Source organism: Hemicordylus capensis, chromosome 3, assembly GCF_027244095.1.
Source record: "Hemicordylus capensis ecotype Gifberg chromosome 3, rHemCap1.1.pri, whole genome shotgun sequence".
Lineage (NCBI taxonomy): Eukaryota > Metazoa > Chordata > Lepidosauria > Squamata > Cordylidae > Hemicordylus > Hemicordylus capensis.
The window spans coordinates 38,888,663-38,914,704 of NC_069659.1; the positions used below are offsets into that span (position 1 = coordinate 38,888,663).

Sequence of the window (26,042 nt, forward strand, 5' to 3'; positions counted from 1 at the left end):
TGCTATATGCGGCTACGCCACTCCTCATCCCCTCAGTCTTCGTCGTCCTCACTTCAGTAAACATCGTGGAGTCTGCAGCTTGGCAACGAGTAGGAATATTCTCTATCCCCAGTGGTGGCTTTCCTGCAGGGTTGCAGATCCTGCCATATTTGGACAATTGGCTCATCCTGGCAAGCACCAGATGAGTGGTCCTGGACGTGCTTGAAACAGTCGTGGACACCCTGCAGGGTCTGGGTTTCCAGATCAATTTTGAGAAATCTCAGCTGGAACTGACCAGCAGGATACAATTCATAGGGCTGATTTTTGATACGGCCTTGGAGAAGGTTTTCCTCCCGGATGCCCGCATATGTACTCTAAGGAACCTGGCTGCCGTTTTTCTAGCCGGGGGCCCACAGACTATACTCTCTGCTGGGGCATATGGCTGCCACCACTTACGTGCTCCCTCAAGCGCGCCTTCGGATGTGCATCATTCAAAGGTGATTCTTGGACGTATTCGATCCCCTTTGCTACCCGGCCCGTTTGGAGCACACACCCCATTGGTGGGTACGGGAGACTGCAGTATAGTGGTCCATGATTCGCCATCTGAACGTTGGAGCCCCTTTCCAGGTTCCCTGGTCGCGATGGGTGATTACCACCGATGCTCGATGTGCCCTCTATTGCTCCAGGGGAGGGGAAGGCGAGCGCTCTTTAGGCAATGCCTTCGTCCTATCTTGGATGGGCCTGCTACTGTACATGTTTCCTTAGTTTCCCCTGATTCTGAAGGTGCTGTACAAATTAAGCGTGGATCAGGCCAGGGCCATCTTGATAGCCCCATGGTGGCCCAGGAGGCCTTGGTTTCCGGCCCTGAGGCTGCTGGCGGTGACTTGGATGTGCCTCCCCACCCTACCGAACCTGTTGCCCCAGGAGAAGGGGTGGGTGCTCCACATGGATGTTTGGCACCAGCATCTGACAATGTGAAGAGTCCTGCCGACTTCCCACTGAGGCTCAGAGACATTGCTGGTAGCCAGGAAGCAGTCCACACGAAAATCATATGGCCATAAGTGGACTCGCTTCTACTCCTTTGCTTCTCTGCATGAGTTTGATGCATGTAACCCCTCTGTACAAAATGTTTATACATATCTCCCAGCCCTTAAAGAGTCTAGTCTAAAACTCTCATCCTTTAGGGTCTGTTTGGCTGCCATTGTGGCACATTCCCCTACAACCAAGATTTCCTGGTTTAAGGACCCATTAGTTAAAGAGTTTCCTGAAAGGTTTGTCCCATGTTTTTCCAGATGACCCTGTTATATCCCACCGGCTTGGGACCTGTCTGTGGTTTTGGCTGGCTTGCTATGGCCTCCCTTTGAGGCGTTGGCCTCAATGAAACCCCATCTTCTTACCTGGAAGGTTACCTTTCTGGTGGCCATCACCTCCGCTAGGAGGGTGAGTGAATTGCGGGTCCTGAGGGTTGATCCACTATACCTTTAATTTCACAAGGACAAGGTTCTCATGCCATATGTCCAGTTCTGTGGTCTCTGTCTCATCGTTCCTTGCCACTCACTTTGCCTGTGTTTTTCCAGAACCCATCCTCTGATGCAGAGCGTAGGTTACATCATTTAGACGTTCGAAGGGCATTGTCCTTCTATGTCTAGAGATGTGCTGAGTGGAGAAAAACTCCTTCCCTGTTTGTGTGATATGATGGGCCATGTAAAGGCCTCCAAGTTTCTGCCCAATCCATGTCTAGGTGGATAGTCTCCACAATTGAACTCTTGTATCAATTGGCTCATAAGCAATTGCCTGCGATCATTAAGGCACACTCAGTCAGGTCCGCGGCAGCCTCTGCTACCTTTGATCATGCAGTCCCCTTGGACACTATCTGCCAGGCAGCTACTTGGGCTTCACCCCACTTGTTTATCTGTCATTAAGCGATTTATGACAGAACATGGAATGGTGCTGTATTCGGCAGGAGTGTCCTGCAATTCATTTTCAGTTGATCTGTTTGTTTCTGAAATAATTTCTTCTGGCAGATTACATATTGCTTCCATTTCTTCCCTCCTCCTTGGGTGCTAGCTTGTTATGCGCCCATTTGTGTAAAAGACAGAAACCATGTCGAAGAACTATAGGTTGCTTACCTGTAACTTTGGTTCTTCTAGTGGTCATCTGTCCTTTTACACGCCCTCCTGTCCTCCCTGTGGGGTCTACTGAAGCTGGACTCCGTGACTGAGGGGATGAGGAGTGGCGCCGCCGCATATAGTGGCTGGGGGCGGGGTTCCCGCCCAAAGCAGGAGAATTGAGCTTGTTAGGTTCCGACAAGGTCTCTGCGCAGGCGCATAGCCCATTTGTGTTAAAGGACAGATGACCACTAGAAGAACCAAAGTTACAGGTAAGCAACCTGTAGTTTATGAGGCTAGGCTACAGCATCTGGAGCTCTTTACCTTGGAAAAGAGGTGACTAAGGGGAGATATGATCAAGGTCTATAAAATTATGCATGAAGTGGAGAGGGTGGACCGAGAAACCCCCCCCCCCTTTTCACAACACTAGTACCAGGGATCACCCCATGAAACTGGAAGTTGGGAAATTTAGGACTGACAAGAAGTACTTTTACCCACAGTGCATAATTAATCTATGGAATTCTTTGCCAAGGGATGTGGTGATGGCCACCGGCTTGGATGGCTTTCAGAGGAGCTTAGATAAATTCATGGTGGACAGGTCTATCAATGGCTACTAGTCTGATGGCTGTGGGCCACCTCCAGCCTCAGAGGCACAATGTCTTTCAATACCAGTTTCTGGGGAGCAACAGCAGGAGAGAGGGCATGCACATGCCTCTTGCCTGTGGGCTCCCCAGAGGCATCTGGTGGACCACTGTGAAATGCGATGCTGGACTAGATGGGCCTTGTGCCTGATCCAGCATTGCTGTTATGTTTTTATGTTATGTTAAATTCAAACCAGGGTGGACCCTGCTTAGCAAAGGGGACAATTCATGCTTGTTACCACAAGATTAGTTATTCTCCAGACAAATCTCAGGGAAGGTTTATTCAGCTGATTATAGCCATCTTCAGGCAATACTAAATAATTGGGGCTTGGGAAAGAAGATTCCACCTGAGGTATTTATTATGAGTGATTCTTCTGAAAAATATGAAGTCAAGCCAGGCAGTTGGTCTGTACTGTCTGCTTTGGCAGTGGCTCTCTAAGATCTCTCTAAGATCTCCGATAGAAGTTTTCTCCAGATCATTTTAATTGGCAATGACTGGTATTTAACCTAAGGTTTTGTGCATGCAAAGCTTGTGCTTATCTGCTGAGCTCTATGGCCTCTCACCTTTTCCCTTTTGGTGGCAACCGCTTGTGCTTCATGGGGTATTATTTGTAGTGAGGGGTCGCAGAGGCTACTGCAGGAAGGGAGAATTGAACAGCTTTCATAAATACTATACATGGTGTTCTGATGCTAGCCATTATGGAAAGAAACTACAGTAGTTTTATTTAACATTTAAAAAAATTTCATTAAACATTGTAACTTTATAGTAAAGAGAAACATCAATTGGCTATACGCTGTTAATGTTACAGCACTAAGTAATCAACTTGTAGACAAAGTTGTCTTAGTTTTGTGTGACTACACCAATCACATAGATGCTTTTAGTATTCTAACATTAGGTCACAGCAAAGTAAAAGTACAGGAACATGTTCAATATAAATGGATTCTGCCTTGATACACAGTCTTCACAAAATTTACATTCAGTAGCAACAAGGCATGCTAAATGTACTCATTTCAAGTCTTGGCTGAAACTCAGGCAATACTTGCCACGATCAACTGAGTCACCTTAGTGTGGTTAGTTCATCACCTGGATATGTTTATTTATTTATTTAAAATATTTATATACCGCCCCTCAAATGCACTACTGCTCAGGGCAGTTCACAACATTAATAAAATAGATACAATGTAAAATAAAAGGCTAATAAAATCAAACAAGTTAAGTTAAATAAGTTAAAAGACCTGGCTAAAACATTTAAAATTACAATTTTTTAAAAAACAAGTTTCGAATTAAAAGTTACTTTAAAGCTCAAGAAGAGTACCACTCTTCTTTAAACTGAGATTTCCTTCAAATTCCTTCAGATTCAGAATATTTGGTGTATGTGGTGTATTGTTTTAACTGTGAAGAGATTATATACAGAGAACTGAACACACACACACCATCATCCAGTGATGTGGTAACAACTTTTAAATGACCTAAAGAGCAATATTGTAATCTTATGCAGAACTTGTAGCAAACGTATGCACCCAAGCCCTTATTGCAGAGAACTGATTTAATACAAATAGTTGTTTTTAGCGCAATACACCATATACATCAGATATGTTGGTTTGCAGAAACTACAACTGTAATTTGAAGGAAATCTCAGTTTAAAGAAGAGTGGCACTCTTCTTGAACTATTCAAGACCATAGCTCAGTGTCAGACTGAGCATCTCCAGTAGGGCTGGGAAATACTCCAGCTTGAAACTTTGGAGATTGCCTCTGACAGTCAGTATAAAGGCAATGCTGAGCTAAATAGAACAATGGTTTGACTCGGTATAGGGCAGCTCCCTATGGTTCCTATGATTTTCTGGAAGACCACAGTAAGGTAGCTAAAGCACAATTAGATTAAGTCGTACATCAAATTTCTCAGAGATATTTATAAATGTTTGCTGCTACTGATTTAGTAAAGTAAAATACCCAGATGTGAAAACTGACAAAGAGGTAGGGAGGATATTCTCACGATGGGAGAAAACCGACTAAAGGGGCCCAGAATGGTTTTCTCCCATCGTGAGAACCACCGGGCTCACGGGCAAGCCTGGTGGTTCTCTGGTGGCTAGCTCACCAAAGAAGCCCTCCCCTTAAAGGGTTAGCGGAGTGAGTGCTCCGCTAACCCTGTTTTCCTGATCATGAGTCGCCACAGTGCAGCTCTGCGATGCAAAGATTCGTGAGGTGACCCCCTGCTGGGAGGTTGAAATGAGCCTCATGATGTCGGGGGTCTCCCCAGGTTGCCCCGTGCACTCACGGGGGGCATCCTGGGACTTCCGGTGGCCAGGTGGCCCCCGATCCCTGCAACCCCCACTGGCTCCGTGACGGAGCTGGTAGTCGTGTGGGCGGCCAATCTGGCCGCCCAGCAACGAGTGGCTGCTCGTCTGTAGGGAGAGCGGACTAAGCCCACTCTCCCTGCAGAACCCTTCCAGGCTCTACACACAGGTCATGTGTAGAGCCTCACAGAGTGCATGTTAAAAGATTTCCGACTAACCATCTGATGAACCTTATCTGTAGACATAGATAATTGACATTTCTGGACATTGGCTCATCCATTTTTAGTGAACCATCCAAAATCTGATTGTTTTCCTGAAGAGAATTGTTCTTCAAACCTTGGAGTTTATTTTGAGAACAAAGACCTGTTTTATCTAGAAATCTGGTTTTTGCTTTTTTTCATAAGGAATGTCGCTGTCGGCAGGATCTTCTCCTCTTCATTCCCCTAAAATTACTCCTCACACATCTCCTGCTCCTAGACGAAGAAGTCATACACCAAACCCTGCAAATTATATGGTGCCTAATAGTGCCTCTACACCAGTTAGTAATGCTGTCTCTCAGCCCCCAGCTACAGGCCAGGTGATTCAGAAGGAAACTGTGGGTGGCACGACCTATTTCTATACGGACACAACTCCAGCACCTCTAACAGGAATGGTAAGATTTCAGCTTTGTTTACAGGGATATTTGTTGTGTCCATAGATATTAGTATTTAGTAAGGTGAAATACTGTGCTTTTAAAAAAAAATTACAATGTTAGTATTGTAACATGGGTCCTCTAAGGTGATCCATGTTCCCTCACAGCTGAGTCTTCTGCGCCTGTGCAGTAGTTCCACAGAGGAATATATAGTTCCAACATGCGTTCTCCGGCATTCTGAGGCGCAAGGGAGCGCTGGTTAAAATAGGCGGGAGAGTGCATTTCCCTTCAGTTCCTTCTCATCCGCTGCACTTGCTGCAATGTGAAGGTTTCCTGCTCTGCTTCTTTATTAGTTCCTATGAGGAAAATTGTTCTATCATTTGGATTTTCATCTGTAACTCTAGCAACTGCTTTGTTTTCATCGTTGGAAGTGGTCCAGCCTTCGGTGAGGCACATGTCACTGGTGCCTTTGCAGCTTCCGTCACTGATTGTAATCTCTCCATCTTCAACACCTCATCATTCACCTAGAGGCGGTGGTTCAGGCTCTGACACCAAGTGACGTTGATTGGAGTCCCTGCTAGATTCCACCAATACCATTCCTTTGATCTCGACATTTAAAGGCTTTGCTGTAACTGAAGGCCTGGAAGATGAGGATGCGGGCACTATACTTGCAGTGCCTAAAACCCCATCAGCCTCACCTCTGTGTCATTGACCAAGATGCTCTCCTGGACTCTTGTGGAAGGAGCGCTGCCACTATTCGGCTCCACATATGCCTTCACGCCCTCTCAACTATCTCAGCTCTCCTGGAGCCTTTGATCCAGCTCACCTACGTATGACCATTACAAGAGCCGATCACTTTTTGCTTCTCCTGGTGTCCCCTACAATTTTGATGATCCATTGGTGGAAGACTGATGGGCCTGTTGTCTGAGCCTGGCATGCTTAAACCTAATGAGACTCTGTTGGCTGATACCTTTTAAGCGCCCAGCTATGCCTGCTGCCCCTGGCAGAATCTTGGCTCCAGTGAACCAACCTCATGAACCAGTTCTACCCCTGGAGACTCCATCTCATCCTGTGCCTCCTGTACAGCCTGTCTCTGAACTACTTCCTGCAGATGACTCCTCTGATTCTTTAGGAGGGGAATCCAACATGACTGAGGATTCATTGGGGACATCTCCTGACGATCAGGTGGCCACTAATCTCTCTAGCTCTCCCTTGGAAGAGACTAAATCTTGTGTCCAGGTGGCAGAAATGGCCAAGGCTCTAGGCCTTGAAGTTCCACTGCCAGCTACTGAAGTGAAGGACCCACAATGTGACTTTGTGGCTACTACATCTGTTGGGCACCCAACTGTTTTGCCTATGCTACCGGTCCTGGTAGGCTTGTCAAAATCTGCATTGGATGCCCTGTGACATCAACTGCAACCTCTAAACAATTCTAACAAGCCTTTATAGGGTTCAGGAATCTTCTTGCCCCTTCCTTTTTAAGCATCCCAATTCGCTGGTAGTGGATTATGTTCTTCAGTCAAAGTCTGCAAGGAAACACTCTGCTCCACTTGACAGAGAATTTTGACGTGATGGGTAGGAGGTTCTACTCTTGCTTCCTGCCTGTCACTTAAGATTGCGAACTACATGGCCTTCATGGCCAAGTACCATCATTCTGTATGGGAAGACTCAAGGAGGAAGCATCTGAGCTGCCTGACTCCTTCCACACTTAAGTTCATGACTGTACTTTCAGAATCAGCTGACTTGACTCAACAGCACCTTAGCACTGCAGAGCACCTAAATGAAACAGAATCGAAGGTGCTGGCTGCTTCATTTTCTCTTAGGTGTTATGCCTGGCTCTGTTCCACATCACTGAAAACCAACATGAAGGAGAAGATTGAAAATCTACCCTTCAGTGGAGAAGACTTGTTCTTCAAGGACACAGATGAGACCATAGAGCAACTTAAAAAGTCTTGCTACACTGCCAAATCGTTTGTGCCATTTGCGCAACAGTTTTCTTCCTCCTCCAAACAATTCTTCCAGAATTGACTACAGGACCACAGAGATTTCTGGCATACTTCCAAGTTCTACCCAAAGTGCCCTTGCCAGCAGCATCAATGCCAACCACAAAAACCCAAACAGGACCAGCAAAAGGAGCCTTTTTAATTGTCCTGACCTGGAAGTACTTGATGCTCCCCACCTTCATTCCACCCTCCTAGCACCTTACCTCACCTCCTGGTATCTAATTACATCTGATGCCTGGGCATTGAGCATAGTCACCTCCCGCTATGCCATTGAATTTGAGTCTCTCCCCTTGTATGCGGGCATAAAATACAGCCACTTAACTCCTACCTTGTAGGAGGAGGTGATTGTTGTATTGCAAAAAGGTGCCATTGAACCTGTTTCTCCTGAGGCTATGCATGGAAGATTCTACTCCAGGTACTTTCAAGACCCAAAGCATGATGGTGGGGGGTGGGGGTGGGGGTGGGGGGGAGGCTTCACCCTATCTTGAGGAATCTATTTTGAAGAATCTTAATTAATGTGTTCATATAAGCAAATTCCAGATTATCTCCTTGCAAACCATTCTCCCTCTCTTGTCAGAGGAGGAGTGGTTTGTGACTCTCGACCTGAAGGACACTTACTTTCACATAGCTATTCGTCCACATCATCACCAGTTTCTATGTTTTTTGCCTGAGTTCATAGCCCTATCAGTACAGGTCTTTATCCTGTCAGTAAAGGTCTTACCCTTTTGGCCTTTCCACTGTTCCCTATGTTTTTACCAAGTGTATGAGCACAGTGATTGCCTATTTAGGCACTCAAGGTATCTCTATTTACCTTGGATGATTGGCTTTTCACTTGAAAAGAGGAGGCTTCCCTCCATTCTGATGTCCAATTTACACTGTCTTTCCTGGCAGATCTAGGCCTGACAGTGAACCTTAAAAAGTCCAACCTTATGCCTCAGTGTTGCCTGCTATAAATTGGTGCTGTCCTGACTGTGGGCTCCAAACATGCTTACCTGCCCGAGGACAGTCCTCAGATTTCCAGGCTTTTCCCAAGCAGAGAGCTCACGCAGTTCAACACCTGTTAGGCCTGATGGCCTTGTGCACCTCCACAGTTGCCCACACTCACCTGCAAATGCGCACATTACAGCTGTGGTTCCTCTCTGTGATTTGCCCCATCCATAACAAGCAGACCAAATGGCTGACATTACTCTCGCATGTCCTACAACTCTCTGCAGTAGTGGACAATGCCAACTTCTCTCTCACCCCCTGGGGGTTCCCTTCCTTCCACACTCCTGCTCGATCTCAATCACAATGGAAGTTTCCCTGCAGGGCTGGGGGGCCCACTGCTGCAATCTACAGCCCCAAGGGCTGTGGAAGAGCCAACAAGAGCTTCACATAAACTTCTTTGAGCTCCTGGAGTTTTTCCTGGCCTTAAAGGCTTTTCTCCCATTGTTGGTTGGCCGAGTGGTCCAAATCCATCTGGACAACAACACGGCAGCCATTGCTTACATAAACCACCAAGGGGTAGCACTGTGTCGAGGTCTTTAAATAATCTGGTTCTTCAGCTATGGGAATGGTGCCTAGTCAACAGCATTCACCCCATGGCTCTCCACATGAAAAGAGTGGACAACCCTCTTGTGGACTCTCTGAGCAGAGACTTTGCTCTTCCTTCCTTCCATGAATGGGAACTGAATGAGTCAGTTCTCCTGGACTTGTTTCATCTTTGGGGAACATGAGAGGTGGACCTATTTGCCACTCAGGCCAGTGCTAAGTGTCGCCTCTTCTGCTTGTGGGCAGGCATGGGCAGAAAGTCTCTAGGGCATGCGTTGCAGGTTTCTTGGAAGGGAAACAGAACACCCTTCCCCACTACTCTCCAAAGTGATGGGCTAGATTCTCCAGGAGAAATCCCATTGCACCCTGATCTCCCCTTGGTGGCCTCGGCAACCCTGGTTCCCAATCCTGCTCAGTTTTTCCAAGGGCCAGCATCACAGACAGAGGCTCTGCTTTCTCAAGAATCTGGGAAGTTTCTCCATCATGCCCTAGGCACTCTCAACCTGACAGTGTAGAGGCTCAACTACTAGATCAAATTCCTCTAGAAAAGAGAAAGGCTTCCACCAGGAAAAATCACATGTGTAAGTAGAAACACTTTTTACTTTAAATATATATATATATATATATATATATATATATATATATATATATATTCAACAAATACAGCACGTGTGCAGCAATGGAAAAGAACAAACAATAAAAACTCAAATATAAGCCAGAAATTAAGAGTCATTTGAGGTTATACACCAGTGTTAAGAAGAGATTGTCGGTTGCTGAGCATGCAGGTACAACTTGATAGGAAACAATTGAAAACAAAATTCAAATTGAACATCATTCCAAAATTTGATTTGAGTGGATGAAGGGTTACAAACTGACCATCCCTTACTGACATATTCAACAAATGGAAACCATGTTTCCAAAAACTTGTCTTGTTTTGTTGCTCCTCTAGCTAATCTGATTTGATGGGTTAGTTTTTGGATAATGCGATCTTCCAGAGGATTTCCAGTGTTTAGCTACCTCTATCTCGGCTACTGCTAGCCGTAATGTTATTAGATCTTTATAAGGTATATCTTTGTGAGTATTTTTGTAAATTGATAAAAGTGCTAACACTGGATCAGACTGAAGATCGAGTTGGACTGCTTCAGAAATTATATGAAAGATTTGTTGCTGATAGCCTTTTACGTATGGGCAGCCCCACCATAAATGAAGGAGAGTACCTCTGTTTTTACAAACCCACCAACAAACTGGGGAAGACATTTTGGTGATATAGTGCATCTTGATTGGAGTAAGATGCAATCTATGTACATCCTTTAATGTTGCCTCCCTTATGTGGGCAGATGTGGGTCTGTAAAAAATACCCCCAAAGCCATCTGTCCCAGATGCCTTGTCTTTTTAGCTTAGCTATTGCAGCTTTGATTTCTGCTTCTGAGATTGACATATTAAGAGATCAATTACGTTCATTAGTAAGTGTTTTCATGGTTATTTTTCTTAATAAGGCTTCAATGTGGTTCAAGTTTGGATTAGAAGTATATAATTCTTTTTTAAAAAAATTTTTAGTGAATGCTGCATTAATATCTTTAGTATGCTTAAAGGTTTCTCGATGTGAATTTATTATTTGGAATATAAAATTCCGTTGTCTTCCCTCCCCCCGCCCCCAGGCATTGGCTAAAAGCTTAGAGCTTTTACTGCCAAATTCATAACATTGATTTAAATATGGTAGGGTTGTTTGTATTTCATCTGATGCATATAATTCTGCCCTCTTCCCACACTTTCCTGTAGATTTTCTGATTCCCTGTAATTTTATGAGCTTTTTCTAATTCCTCTATCTCTTTTAACAAAATCTGCTTAGCTTCCGCTCATTGCTTTTTCAAGAGGCTTGAGCTTAACTGCCGCACCATTAAGAAGCAGGTTGGGTCCAAGACGCCAAATTGGAGAACATGGCTCAGCATCTCTTAGAGTCAGGTAAAGGTAAAGTGTGCCATCAAGTCAGTGTTGACTCCTGGCAACCACAGAACCCTGTGGTTCTTTGGTAGAATAAAGGAGGGGTTTACCTTTGCCATCTCCCATGAGATGATGCCTTTCAGCATCTTTCCTGTATCACTGCTGCCCAATACAGGTGTTTATACCAGCGGAGAGTCGAACCTGCAACCTGTCTTGCGAGTCAAGTCATTAGGTGGCTTCTCTTAGTTAGTGAAGCTAAAATAAGGGCATGGTTAGCAACAGAGATAACACCTATTTCAATGCCCTGGAATTTAGGTACTATTTCAGCTGAAGAAAGTAAAAGATCTATTCTAGAATACAATTTTGTATCTTTTAGAATAAAAGGAGTAGTTTCTGATCTCTGTGTTGTGCTCTCTACAAACATCAAATGTTATGCTTCTTAATTGTCTCCTTTAAAGAGGCACATATTTTGTTTAAGAGGTTTGAGCATGCATTTCTATCTAGTTTAGGTTCTAGAACAAGATCCCTCCAATAATCACTGACCCATCTTTAAATCCTTCCAATTTGTTTAACAAGTCCATGAGAAATGGCTACTGTTGTTTGTTAGGACAATAGAAACCCCCCTAAATTGCCCCTTTCCAGGTCATATCTGCCCCATGGGTCACTGAGTACATCCTGAACCATAAAATGACTTTTTTTTTTGCTGCTATCACAGCAACCCCTCGTGACTTAGATGAGCCAGCTGCAGAGAATTGTTCTCCAAACCCAGCATATTTTAGGACTCTGCAACCAGATATACTCTGGTGCGTTTCTTGTAGAAAGATCAGATCAGGATGTTCTTTTTCCCCCAACACTGCTTCAACCCGGGCTCTTTTAACTGCGCACTTTAATCTATTTACTATTTTAAGTTTATTCAGAGTCCCATATATGTATTATGATAACAGAACTGCCATTGTTAGCAGTTGGACTAACTTTAGATACTCTACTTATACTGGCATTACAATACAGTTTTTGGCATATAACAGATAACACATATTTGGAACTGAACAAAACCACCCACAGGAGTAAAGCTCTCAAACTGAGCTTCACACAATCAGACCAAACAGGTCTATTCGGCCTGGGGCAGGTTTGGAAACAGGGCAAAGCCATGTACCTTCGGAGATAAAGTGTCATTACTTGGATCATCGTATGGCCAAGGTGAAATGAGCCATGTATGGCTTCTGTTAAACAAGTAGTGTGGTGGGAGGAACAATCATGAATAAAGACTAGTCTTCATCCCCCAGAAGTAGATAACTTGGTGGAAAGTATTTTAGTAAGTTGTCTCTTTATGGGTCTGGTTTATGGGTTTGCATGCTTGTGGGTTTGCATGCTTGTGTTGCCATTCCAGGGATGGGGCTTTCCCCCACTTTGTTTCTCCTTCTTTAACACCCATCAGTTGTGAGATCACAATGTCTAGAGTTTCAAATATTTCATTCACTTGCTCTCTTGTTGCCACAAAGGTCCTTCCATTATGTGTTACCATGAGCTTAAGTGGGAAGCCCCATCTCAAGTTAGTTCCAGCTTTTTCTGAGCTGCTCTGTAAACGGCTTGAGCAATTTGCACCTATGGAGAGCCTCTGGACACAGGTCTTGAAATATTTGGATTTTATTGCCTTTACATTCCAGTGGATGCAAGGTGCTTAATGCTCTAAGATTTTTTTCTTTGAGTAGATCTTGTGAAACAGATTATTATGTCCCTTGACTGTGAAGGGTTTTTAAGCTCTTTCAAGTCGCTCAGAGAGGGGCAAACTTCATTCAGCCATATGACTAAGAAATTTTCCTTATATTCCCCTTCAGCAGATTCCTCCAGGTCCCCAATTCGAATATTCATCCGGCGATTCCTGTCCTGCAGGTTTTCCAGTTTAATGTGGCATTCTCTGGTTATGCCAGTGAGTGCTTCAAGCTTAAATTCATTACTGAGTTAGCTGTCCTCACTATATCTGCCAGCTTCTCTGACAGTTGATTGAGTTTAGTTTCAATGGGCTGGAGCACAGCAGCCCAATTTTTTTGATAAATCATGTCTTAATTGCCTAATCAGAGTAGTTAGCTTGCTCTCTGCAGAACTGCTCTTAGCCATTTTGGTGCTTTTGGGGTTCTTTCCAGGGCCCCGGGTCATATTGCAACAGTCTTCTCACTCTGAGGCCTCTGAAGAGCTCAGTGGATTTTGCAAAGAAAAATATGATTTAAGACTCACTTTAGTGAGTGACCAAAGCTAATTCCCACATATTTTGTATACTTAGAGAATATTTTGTCATATTTAGCACTAGTTTTTAGAAGATAAGCCTGATGATATCCAGAGCTTTCAGCTTAGGCAGCCATCTTGCTTAGCAGCAACCCATGCCCCCCACACACACCACCTCAAATGACTTTGACCCATTCTCAGCCTCTGTTCACCAAATCCTTTTGTACCTTACCTCCCTTAAAAGGAAGGGTCTCTCAAACACTTCTATAAAGGTACATTTGGCAGCTATTTCTGCACGTCACCTGGGCTGGGATGGCAGATCAGTCTTCATCCACCCGTATCCTAAGCACTTCCTTAAGGGAAATAACCTATAACTTCTTGAAAGAGAATCTTTTGAACCATGGAGCCTCTCCCTTATGCTCTTATCCCTCACTGAATCGCCCTTCTGTTAAACTGTTTTCTTCCTTTCTGAATCATCTCTCACTCAAAACTGCTTTCCTTGTAGCCATCATATCTGCATGATGGGTCAGTGAACTTTCTGCCCTAACGGCTTCCCTTCCTGGCCAGGGAACTGGGGTGCCAGGTAGTTGTGTGTCAGTGGCAGGCGCAGCAGAGACTGTGTGCCCACTAGCAACGGCTGTGCGGGGGCCCAGGGGTTGGTATGAGCGTACCTTAGAGGGAAGCCTGCTTGAACTGATCTTTTCCTGCTACAGACAAGGAGTCCAGCCTCCAGCCAGAATTCAAGCTAACTCTGCCAGGGCCAGCTGCTGCCCACATGTCAGGAAACCAGCATGGCCGACAGCTGCAAGGCTGCCACATGGTCCTCAGACTTACCTTTTGTAAGGCACTACGCTGTAGATCTCTGCTCTGCTGCTTAGGCTAACTTTGGTCTGGCGGTTCTCAAGAAAGTGCTCTGGCACACTAGTACCCACCTCCCGTCTCTGGAGCTAGTCATTCACCCAGTTGTGAGGGAACATGAATCACTTCAGAGATAAACTGGTTGCCTGCCCTGTAACAGGTTATCTCTCTGGTGATCCATGTTCACTCACAACACCCATCCAACCGTCCCCACTGCTAGCGTGCATCTACGGTGTTCTTTATAACCTAATGTCTGTCTCAACGCAGCGGCTGAATCAGGAACTGAAGGGGAATGCGCTCCCCTGCCTGTTTTAACCGGCACTCGCTCGCACCTCAGAATGCCAGAGAGTGCAAAAGTTCAAAGAACTTTTAAGAGTTGAGTACTCTAGACATTTCACATTCTAAAAGCAGTCTTTCTAACTTTATTTTCAAAAGGTATTTCCAAATTATCACATTTATCCTCCAACTGCACCTCACGTTGCTTACATGCAGCCAAAAGCAAATGCACCTTCCTTCTTCATGGCAGATGAACTCAGACAGGTAAGTGTGTTTCATATAATCCTAAAATAATTGCAGTTTTTATTTGTGAGATTTGTATACTACTCTGCTGTTTAAAGAGGGTACAACGTTGGGTACAACACCAAATCATACAAATGGCAATACACTTTAAAAAAAACAAAAAAAAACCACTGGACAAGACGCAAGTTAATAGATAAATAGGTGTGTTGAAATTTAAATGGTAGAAGCCCCAAGGGATGTGTCTAGCAAAGTAGCAGTGTGGAAAAGGTCCTCACTGAAAACATGCTGAATATGTCTTGACAGTGTTGCATCACTGCAAGAAAAGCAAGTCCTATCCTGGGATGCATTAGTCAAGCAGTTTCGGGGAGACATGGGAGGAGTTCTCCACTGTACTGTAGTGAGGACTTTGGAGTACATGTTCAGTACATATCAAGATAGACACTAACCTGATTCAGGCATGATCGTAGCCTGGTACAGATGGAACAGGAGCATGCTGGTGTACTGTAGAGCCACACCTCTGGCCCTCCCAGAGTGTAGCATTGGTCTGCAGAGACAAACGTTATGCCCAGGGAAAGTTCTCCCCACATCCTGGGTACAACAATACCTGAACAGAGTTATCAGGAAGTTGTAAAGAATATAAAGAACAACATGGATTATTAAATGTCTAGCAAATATAATAGAATACTGAAGGAGAGGTTAAAATCTAGCATTTAGAGAGTAAGGGCAGGGGCGCATTCAGATAATGTGGTTTCCTGTGAGGAGTTAGGGATCAATTATCAGTCTGAAGGCAGAGCAAAAAATAGTGGGCCCAACTGCAGCTAAAAATGGTTTAGGCTGGACCTGAGAAAGACCCTTCTAATTGGAAGAGAGGTGGAGCTTTGCAATAGGTTCCTCAAGATGTGGTGGAATTTTCTTTGGAGGTCTCTTTAAAAGGATGCAAACATTCGATTGGGCTAGTTAGGTGGATACAGCCCCTCAGGTAGGAGGATTGACTGACTATTATAAGGCCATAAGGTGGTTTCCAGAATACTCAAGGGTGTATAGTCCTTGGACACAAAGCAAGCTTGGCAGGATTTGTTTCTATGAAGAGTTTGGACCCGATAGACCTGAAAAGGACCTTTTTCTAGACTGTTCTGTGACTTGCCTAAGCAGCCTTATGAAGAAATCAAACTAAAATTGTGTGACTTGCTCTGTAAGACTCCAAAATCTGTTTCTGTAGGAGCTGATCCGCAGACACTTAATTACGATGACTCAGATAGATCAAGCAGATATGCCTAGTAAGTAACTAAACACCCTACTTCATAATTGCATTTCTAAGCTAAGTTTATTTTCCTTGCACTCTCAGTGTTGTAACTCTATTAATTATTCATATATAATAAAAATAAATATAGGCTTATTTAAAGCAAAACTATTCTAGATGCCTTATTTCACATTATCAAGCTGTATCTGTGTAGCAGTTGCATACTTAATATTGAGTTTCCCCTCTATATAAATTACAGAAGTCTTCTTTTTCTATTTGCTTTCCCTTTCTATCTTTTTACTTTTTCTTTAGTACCACACAACCCAAACATTTTTGGTTTCTTTTTCAAACGCTTGATTTTGCTGTCTACTGGGTGCCTGGTGTTGAGCTAGCAGTGTAGTTAGCTTTAAGCATTCCATTTTCAGTACTCCTGCACGACTCCTTTCTTCAGCAGCCAACACTCACATTTTAGCTACTTGTAAAGTTTCTTAAGGAATCGCCATACAGAGAGGTTTTGAGACCAGGGGGCACCTGGGACTCCCAAACACAGCAGCTGTTGATCCTTGCTGCTGCAAACACCACCTTGAACTTGCATCAGACTTGGCATTGATGCTACTCTGTACATGAGAGAATGCTGCACAAAATGTTTTGCCATCTCTGGCATTCACTTGACCCCCTTCCTTGTGGGTGCTGCTGATCACCACGGTTTAGACTTTGCGCTAAACCAGTAGCACGGGAATCTCTTTCCTGAATGGTCCCAAAATTCTTGAGAGCTTTCTAAGCCAACTAGTGGCTGAACTGTTTTTAGTGGCTTTAAACGTGCTACTTAATCTCCCCGCCCCGCCCCCAATAACTGAGCAAGAATGGAACATAATTGCTTTTGCTACAGGCCAGAGCACTTCCTCCCTGGGTGTAGCAGATTTTTTGCCTTTCCCCCTTCTCAACAGAAGCCTGGTCACACTGCATGACTTGTGGCAGTTTCAAAATGGGTTAGGGTGCAATGGAAATGGGTGACTCTTTGAAAGAAAATAGCCCAAATCCTCAATATACATGTTGCAAAAGGAACTCTCTGGATAACAGCTCTGATACAATAAATGTAGCAAAATAGACCATTGAAACATCCACATGTGATCTCCTGTGGTGCAGCTTTCAGATAAGAACACTGATAAGTGTGAATGCTCTCTGAGTTGAGAAGAAAACTATACCTTCTGTATTACTGTGAACATGTTCTATGTTCTTCCAATAATGTAACTGGATTACCTAAAGCATAAGACTTTCAAAGAAAATATCAGTTTTGAAGGAGAGGACCTTGGTTGAACTCCAGAATTTCCATCATTTAGTAAATGTCTTCACAATAGGGTTGTGAAGCTGTATGTACTTGCCTTATTCATAACACAGGCCTGTTCTCCCGCCCCTGCCAACACAGTGGCACAGGCTGTTCATCAAGCAGGGTTTAAGAGCTACATATATGGGGGGAGAGGGTATGTCTGGACATGCCCACCCTTTGTATTGCAAAGGTGTTCAATCCTTTAAAATGGGGATAAAACTTGAATATCCCTAGCTATGCTACTGTGCCAGGACAAAAGCTGTACAGTAATGTGGCTGCTTTGCAGGATTTCTCTTTTGCGTCTTTAAAAGGCTGAGGATAGGCAGCTAGTGTAGCATGGGGCAGCAGAAGTGTGGACGAGGTAGGGAAAGGGAAGAAAGAGCCACTGTGTAACACATGTTAGGGTTCTCCATGAAGAAAGGTGTGTGCTTGATTCTACAAGGCATTAAACCAGTCAAATACACTTAATTTTATATTACCAATTTAAAATATCAATGAAAATAGTATGATGGGGTTTATTCTAAGCTACATTTAACTGAGTCTTAAAATCTTTTTGCTATTTTCATCAGGTCTCTCTAATTAATACCAGTTACTCCCTTTTCTGCCTTGTCTATTAAAAAAAAAACAAAACCTAATCAAGATTTCAGGTGTTTAAGCTAATTTAGCCGTATCTGTTTCTCTTTAATATTGAAAGCTTCTCTTTCCTAAGACAAATGTCTGTGTTGTGGGAAAGCTATGTATGATTGCATCAGGCTTTAGTTATACAATTCTAACTTTATTAGTCCTCTAAAACAACATAGTGTGTGTATTGTTTTGACCTCTATCTAATTTATTTTATTTTCTATCTCTGTAATAGCTGTCTTCAATTTTCAGTAGTGTCTAATGTATTTCTGTAAACTGGTTTAGCTGTCCCAACAGAAGTTGACAGCTACCACAGCCTTTTCCCTTTAGAACCACTGCCACCACCCAATCGGATACAGAAAACAAGCAACTTTGGGTACATAACATCATGCTACAAAGCTGTAAATAGCAAAGATGATCTGCCATATTGCCTTCGGAGGATACATGGTGAGGGAAATCATAAGTTGTCATCTTTTAAAAATTCAATGCTACTTATACTTAAGCCTAAAATGCTTGTGCTTTTCTGTATATGAAACACAAATTGGATTTCAAATTGACTCATTCCTTTAAAATAAGGAACAAGAATTTGGCCCAACTAATGATCCATAGAGTAGGTTATGAACAAATACGTTTTATCTTGGTGTGCCTCTGTTGGTGGCAGCTCAGTATTTTCAGAGCAAATGTGAATGCTCCTTTGAATTAAAAAAGCTTTTTCTCTTTCTCTTAGGTTTTCGTCTTGTTAACACAAAGTGCATGGTGTTGGTTGACATGTGGAAAAAAATCCAACACTCAAATATTGTAACCTTGCGAGAAGTATTCACCACTAAAGCATTCGGAGAACACTGTACGTTTCTGGTATTAAGTTGTTGGCTGATCGCATTGGGAGACTTGAATTAATTGTGTATCTAATTCTCACTTTGGCTTTGTTTTTTGTATTTATTTATTTTTAAAGCTCTAGTGTTCGCGTATGACTTCCACGCTGGAGGAGAGACTATGATGAGCAGACATTTCAATGATCCTAGTGCTGATGCCTATTTCACAAAAAGGAAATGGGGTAAGGTAAATCGGTACAACCAGCAGATGAGAGCATTAAGGAAACTCATAACGTTTCAATTTTACATAGTTATGTTCCAGCCAAGGCCTCTTGAGAGGCTGAAAAAGGAATACTACTTTACAGCAAAAACACTTGAAGTGTAGCTCTGCTACATTCATCCCAAACTGCTTGTTTCTGCAGTTCATGTTACATTCACATTGGCCTTCCAGGATGCTCTGTTACTATGGGAAACATTTGCAGTCCTGCACAGTTCAGCACATCTCTGGTTCTAGATTAGGACTAAATGCAAGTTGATTCAATGCTGAAAGATCCAGTTGTCCAGGACAGACAACTTAAACTTGAGTTATTCCTTCTTGTAGTTCTTCCTGTACTCTCTTATTGGGCTGTGGGTACTTCTCAGCTTTCAGTGCAGTTAGGAGATATTGAAAAATGGTGGCTCACTCATTGAGTGGTACTTGCATGTGTCTATGTCAAAGTGAACTGTTGCATACTCTGCTAGATTGTGTGCTTCTTTTCTCTTCCCCATTATATAATATTGCGAAAGTTCATTCTTTGAATTGTCTTGCTTTGTCTGGCAAATTGTTCATGACATTATTGATGACATTTGTAATGGTGAAATTTGAGCCTAATAAAGAATTTTAGGGATGTATGTAGGGCAAAGCTGAAAGTTGACAAAAACAAAAGTCTTACTTTTGTTTGTCATCGCCTGTGTTCTACAACCTGCATTTGGTAGCTCTAGGTTTTGTATTTTTAAGATGGGGTCTTCCAGTGTATTGCTCATTCTCTGTTTATGGAACTTCTGGTTTAAGAAGCCTTTTTTTGTCTCTTGTTAGCAAAACTAGTATTTGACAGTTGAAGGATTGTGGTTACATGGCTGTTTTTAACATGCTGCATTTCACTGTCACAGTGTGGTTAGTCTTTTTTTATTTTGTGTTTTTGCCATGTCATTTGCTACCAGATTCCAAAAATTTATTGTTAAGGATGTGGTATGAAGTTTTTTCTTCTTTTGACAGAAGAATAAAGGCATAACCAGCTTGGTTTATTTCTGTACTGAACACCTGTACACAGATGTATTTCTGAAACTCTGCTTCCTAGTGTTGTCGAACTCTTTCACAGATGGTCCCATTCAATTAGCTGTCCCCTTTTTCTGGGGGTATATGGTAATGGTCTTTCTCCCATCTCCTTTTCTTCCTAAGTTCATGTATTCAGCACAAGTATCTACTGAGTGGTGCTGTTACGCAAACACCAAGGAAATGGAGCAAATATAGAAACATGTTTCCTTCCATAGTACTAGCTTTGCTGTTCCTTAACCGAGGCTGCCATTTTCATTGTTGGGGATGATGAGCATATTGTACTGGACACATCTGGATTGTGAGATCAGAAAACCCAAATCACGCAAACTACTCAACGTAGTTGAGCCATGCGCCATAACAAAGTTGCAAAAGAATATTTAAAACACAAGACAGTAATGCCATAAACATAAAACAGAGTATACAATTGGATATAGTTCAGTTAGTCCAAATTGCAGCAATCGGGTTGGTCTTCAGAGTAACCCAGAGAGACCGTGTCATGCCTGTTCTTAAAAAGTTGCACTGGCTGATGGTATGTTTCTGAGCGAAATATAAAGTGCAAGTTTTAACCCTTAAAGCCCTCTATGGTTTATGTCCAGGTTTCCTGAGAGAGTGCCTCTTTCTGCAAGATCTCTACTGCTCATTAAGATCATCAGGAGAGGTCAGTCTCTGGGTGCCTCCAGTTTGCCTGGTGGCAACTGGGGATCAGGCTGCCACAGTAGTCGCCCTTAGGCTGTGGAACATGCTGCCTGTGTTAATAAGAGGTTTATCATCCTTGAAAATCTTCAAGGGAGCCCTAATAACCTACCTTTTCAACTTGACTTTAAATAGTATTTAAGTGACTTTACAGGTGTTTTAATGAATTTCTTGTTAATATTTTAAATGGTGTCTTTTGCTTGGTTTGGTTTTGGTAATCCACCCTGAGCCACTTTTGGATGGGTGGTATATAAATGAAAGGCATTTAAAATAAAATAAAACTATCAACACGGAGCAGGACTTCATAAAAAGTTCACTAGGCTACAACATTTTTGTGCCACAGTGTTATTACCACGCTCAGTGCAACTTTTCTGTAGAATTTGGATTGGAGGAGAATGAGGGGAACAAGTAACAACAAGAACAAAAACGGGTATGCGAGGTGAGAAGAGGAGGTGCTGCAGAGCACAATAGAGCTAAAAGTCCCACCACAGCCATCAAAAGGAGAGTCTGTGGCTCTCCTGTGGTTGCTGAGTCAGTGAGTAGTGGACTCACTTTTTCAGCATTAAAAATGACATCATTGTAAGTGCCAACCAAAGACTTTCTGGAGTACAGCTGGAAAGGTAGAGAGAAGATGTAGCTGCCTTTTCTCAGACATCCAACACTGGAACTCTAATGCTGTGTTTTATTAACGTGTTCAAATTAACATAATTTTCTGTTGGCAGAAAGAGAGAGGTTTTTTTAAAGACATGCACCAAGTTACGACTGCTGGTAAACCACTATGTGCTTCACCCCCTACCATCTTGATTGTGAAGCGCTGTAGTCACACACCGTTAGCTTCCTCTGAACGTATCAGCCCTTTTTGGTTAGAGGAGGAAGTAGCTTGTCTTCAAGTTGGAACAAGTGTCCAAACCACTAAAAAGAAAAGTAAAAGGTTGGGGAGAAGAAGCAGAATTGAAAGCAAGAAAGGCTTAGTGTGTCCTCCACCTTGTGATGTAGGTTTGATATCACACTGCTAGCTTTCCCAAAAGTGAATTGCAGATTGAAGACAGTAGTGCTTGCTTTGTAAGTTATTACAAAGTAACATAGTCACTGAACATTAATCCCTTATTTAGACTGACGTTAACAATGGCCATTACTTCATTGTTGTCATACTAAAAATAGAATAAATGCTAGACCTGGATGCAGTCCTGAAGTATGTACATATTTCTGCCCCATCAGAGTTACTTTGATGATTGCTTGCTTGACACCATGTCATGACCAACGTTGTAAAAACTTCTCAGTTTATAGTACTTTGGGTATTTGCTGAAAAAGCTGCTTAAAGAACAAATTTAAAACAACAACAGTATTTACATATCACAAGGTAGTTTTTATCTTCTTGTTCCCCTGCCAACTGAACAAAGAGGTGCCCTTTTAAAGTAGTGGCCCTTTTGTACTTAGGAGTTCAGCACCTGCCTCATTTCATCCCAGTTGAGCATTACTTCCAGCTACTGTTGCCTTGTGTCTCCCTTGTGCACAGTTTAGATTGTGAACTCTTTTGGAACAAGGAACTATTTTCTCATTCCTTTTGTTATGTTAACTACTCTGAGAAACTCTAGTGATGTGCCCGGACCGGTCCAGAGGCCATTCTATAGGCCTCTGGACTGGTCTGAACATGGGCAGTTCGGATTCGGGTGGTTCAGGGTGGAGGAGTCCCCTTAAGGGCAAGGAGGGTTTACTTACCCCTCTCGCCGCTTTCCCCCCTCCGGCACCCGCATTTCTTTGAGTAATTGGGGCGGCAGGATACCTCCCAGCCGACCCTTCCCCCGCTTGGTATGCAGTACTTGGCAGGATATCTCCCTGCCGCCCCTTCTCTCACTTTGCTTCAAAGCGGGAGAAGGGGCGGCAGGGAGATATCTGGCCGCTCCGAAATACGTGCGCGCGCGCACACACACACACAAGGCTTCTTAAAGCCTTTTGCACAGTACTGCATGCCAAGCGGGAGAAGGGTCGGCAGGGAGGTATCCTGCCGCCCCAATTACTCAAAGAAATACGGGCGCTGGAGGGGGGGAAAGCGGCAGGAGGGGTAAGTAAACCGTCCCCGCCCTTAAGGGGACCCCCCACCCCAGTGCTGGACCACAGCTCCGCGGTTCCGTACACACCCCTAAGAAATTCTTCTTTGGAAATGGTATAGAAATAATCTAAATAAAAATTGCAAACCATAACCAAGTTTGCCCCCATTTTTCTCTCCCTACCCTTGCCTGCCTGTCTCTCCATTTCCTCACCATCTGTTCTAGATTATAAGCTCTTTGGGTGGCAAGAACATGCTTCTGTATCTCCATACGTGGCATTATGTATACCAATTTGGGTAGAAGTATTTTTTTCCCTCTACGTAGTTCTTGCACCCAAACAACACTGCTTTTTAAATTTGGAGGAGTTTAAAGAGCCATTTAAGCCACCTAATGGCACAGTGAGGAAATGACTTGATTAGCGAGCCAGAGATTGCTGGTTCAAATCCCCTTTGGTATGTTTCCCAGACTATGGGAAAGACCTATATTGGGCAGCAGCGATAGGAAGCTGCTGAAAGACATGATCTCATACTGCGTGGGAGATGGTAAACCCCTCCTGTGTTCTACCAAAGACAACCACAGGGCTCTGAGGTCGCCAGGAGTTGACACCAACTCGACACACTTAACCTTTAAAGAGCCATTTGAGGGAAATGTTCCTTCAGTGGGATATTGCAAATTTCCGTGTACACAATCATGCAACTCTCTGACTTGAAATCTAGATCTTCAGTCTGTGTCATCAGCTTTGTTATTTGATTCTGTTAAGATTTGGGTAACCAACATTTAAAGAACAAAAAACCTACTGTGTGCATAATGGTGTCATAAGGCTTTAAGTGCAGAAGTAATCTGTTCTCCACTTCTGCGAATAGGTCAGCATGATGGACCTCTGCCTCGACAACATGCTGGGTTGTTGCCAGAGTCCCTGATATGGGCCTACATTGTGCAGCTCAGCTCTGCATTGCGGACCATACATACAGCAGGATTGGCCTGTCGAGTGATGGACCCCACAAAGATTCTGGTAACTGGCAAAACCAGGTAATGCAAACCAACTCTTTCTACTACTCTGTTGATAGCTAAAGTTTGTGATCACAGAGGTTGCTAGCATCTTTTCAGGGTTTAATTAAGGACCAGTGCTGACATAATGCTAGCTTGACTACTAAGGAGGGTTAAGGGATTGGGAGAGTCCTGCATGATTGTGGTGACGGTTTTCCTCCCCAATAGCTGGGTGTTATGAGTGACCAGTGTCAAGCTCCGAAGGGGAGGGTGGAGAGAATCTGCACACAAAGCAGATGAGGCAAGTGAGCAGTACATGATTCTGCTCTTTCAGCTGAATTAATGGCTGAGCACAGGACACCAATTTGCCTTATTTCTGTCTTATGTGTTTACTCTTAGTCCCAGTTGCCGTAAAATTACTAGCCTATTCATACACAAGGTTCACTGAATTCAGTGGAGTGTATTCCCTAGTACGTGTGCCTAGTTTCACAACTTTGATCTAGTAAAGTTGTATAATGCAGTTTTTGAAGGATTACCTTTCAAGTAACTCTTTACACTTTTGAAACGGTGTCATAGGAACATAGGAAACTGCCATATTCTGAGTCAGACCATTGGTCTATCTAGCTCAGTATTGCCTTCACAGACTGGCAGGGGCTTCTCCAAGGTTGCAGGCAGGAGTCCTCTCAGCCTTATCTTGGAGAAGCCAGGGAGGGAACTTGGAACCTACTGCTCTTCCCAGAGCGGCTCCATCCCCTGAGGGGAATATCTTACAGTGCTCAAACTTCTAGTCTCCCATTCAGATGCAAACAGGGCAGACCCTGCTTAGCTATGGGGACAAGTTATGCTTGCTACCACAAGACCAGCTCTATTCTCCTGTCAGTAGTAGTTCCTAGTGTTGCAATGTCTTAAATCAGCTGAGATGCAGCTGGCGAGAACTGGTGACAGGGCCTTCTCTGCAGTTGCACCCACATTGTGGAACTCACTTCTTAGGAGAGCCCATCTGGCCCTCTCAATTGCGATCTTTAGGAGGATAGTGAAAACCATTCTGCTGGGCTTATAGCCTTGCATAAGGATTGCTGGCTGGATAGCTTTAGACTTGCCTTCGGCTGATCTGTTCACTTCAGTGATTTTGTTCACTTTAAATTTGTTATGTGAAGATTTTTCACTGCCTTGGGTGTTCTGGTTTTTAAACAATAAGGTAGTTTATACACTTCTAAAAATACAATTAATATATAGAATGAAAACATGGACAATTGCACAAACTGGCAAAATGAGTAATAAACAGGAAATTTTGGACAACCGATTTGCCTCCATCTGTGGATGACTTCATTCTCCAACATCAGAGACAATGTACATGATGGCACAATGTTGCCATCCATCTTTGTTCTGTCAGTTCCTTCAGAGATGTAAGTTTTGGGCGATATAAAAATATGTTAAATAAATAAAATGTGAATCTGCACAGTTGCTTGTGTCCTGCACATTCTCCAACTTGCATTAAGTACACCCACCCAATTTGATAAACAAATGCCACCAATGTCAGAGAGCTTTTGTTTGTGTTGCAGTATAGAAGTTGCACAGAAAATCTAAACAGAAAGCAAAGGAGTGTCAAACTTTTCCCATAATGCTTTTGTCCTCAAGGTTGCGAGTGAACTGTGTTGGAGTCTTTGATGTGTTAACATTCGATAACAGCCAAAACAATCCCCTGGCGCTAATGGCTCAATATCAGGTCAGTTCTCAGTATTGCTCCCTCTGCAGCACATTATTTGCTTAGTGAACATTTATCTGTGATAATATAAGTTGTATTAAGACTTCAATTACTTATTGGTTTTTTTAGAACTACTTGCTTTTGATATGTGAAGTTTTTTTCTCTGTATATTTTTGTATGAGACTTGCTGCTGATTAAATTTCAGAAAATCACCCTGTATATTGGCAGCACTACAACAGAAAAAGATCTTTCTTTGCATATAAACAAGAACTCCTTTTCATCCATGTGCTGCAATTTATACCATCAATGTGCATGGTACTTTTCAGAGTTTCATAAGTTTAAAAAAAGTCCCTGCCATGCTTCTCTGAGAGGTCAAAACTAAAAATGTAACTACCTCTTGAGTGAACACACAACCAGTCTTGTCCATTCTTCTTGACTCAGGCTCTTGGCTGCACTTTAATTGGGTGAAGGCATTGTGCACACTCAAGTTCTGACCTGATCCTGTTGTGTTGCATCACATTGCTTGCTCAAATAGGAAAGTGAAAAACCTAGACATGGATTAAAGGGGC

The 26,042-nt window shown here is 43.2% G+C and overlaps 1 protein-coding gene across 13 annotated transcripts in view; it reads left to right on the forward strand.

The window, feature by feature from the left end:
* The window catches only part of PAN3 (poly(A) specific ribonuclease subunit PAN3), a 111,540-nt gene that overhangs the window by 68,414 nt on the left and 17,084 nt on the right, over positions 1-26,042 (forward strand). For 10 of the 13 annotated variants that reach the window (XR_008318811.1, XM_053305715.1, XM_053305717.1 and 7 more), the window contains 8 exons: positions 5,428-5,675; positions 14,642-14,746; positions 15,945-16,002; positions 18,199-18,360; positions 18,641-18,757; positions 18,866-18,967; positions 23,645-23,810; positions 25,407-25,494. Coding sequence is in view for 12 of the 13 variants with exons in the window: in XM_053305715.1 (XP_053161690.1) it covers positions 5,428-5,675; positions 14,642-14,746; positions 15,945-16,002; positions 18,199-18,360; positions 18,641-18,757; positions 18,866-18,967; positions 23,645-23,810; positions 25,407-25,494 (1,046 nt within the window). In the remaining variant the exon portion in view is untranslated. The remainder of the gene's footprint in view (positions 1-5,427; positions 5,676-14,641; positions 14,747-15,944; positions 16,003-18,198; positions 18,361-18,640; positions 18,758-18,865; positions 18,968-23,644; positions 23,811-25,406; positions 25,495-26,042) is intronic. The other 3 variants (XM_053305710.1, XM_053305708.1, XM_053305713.1) reach the window with 3 other exon arrangements.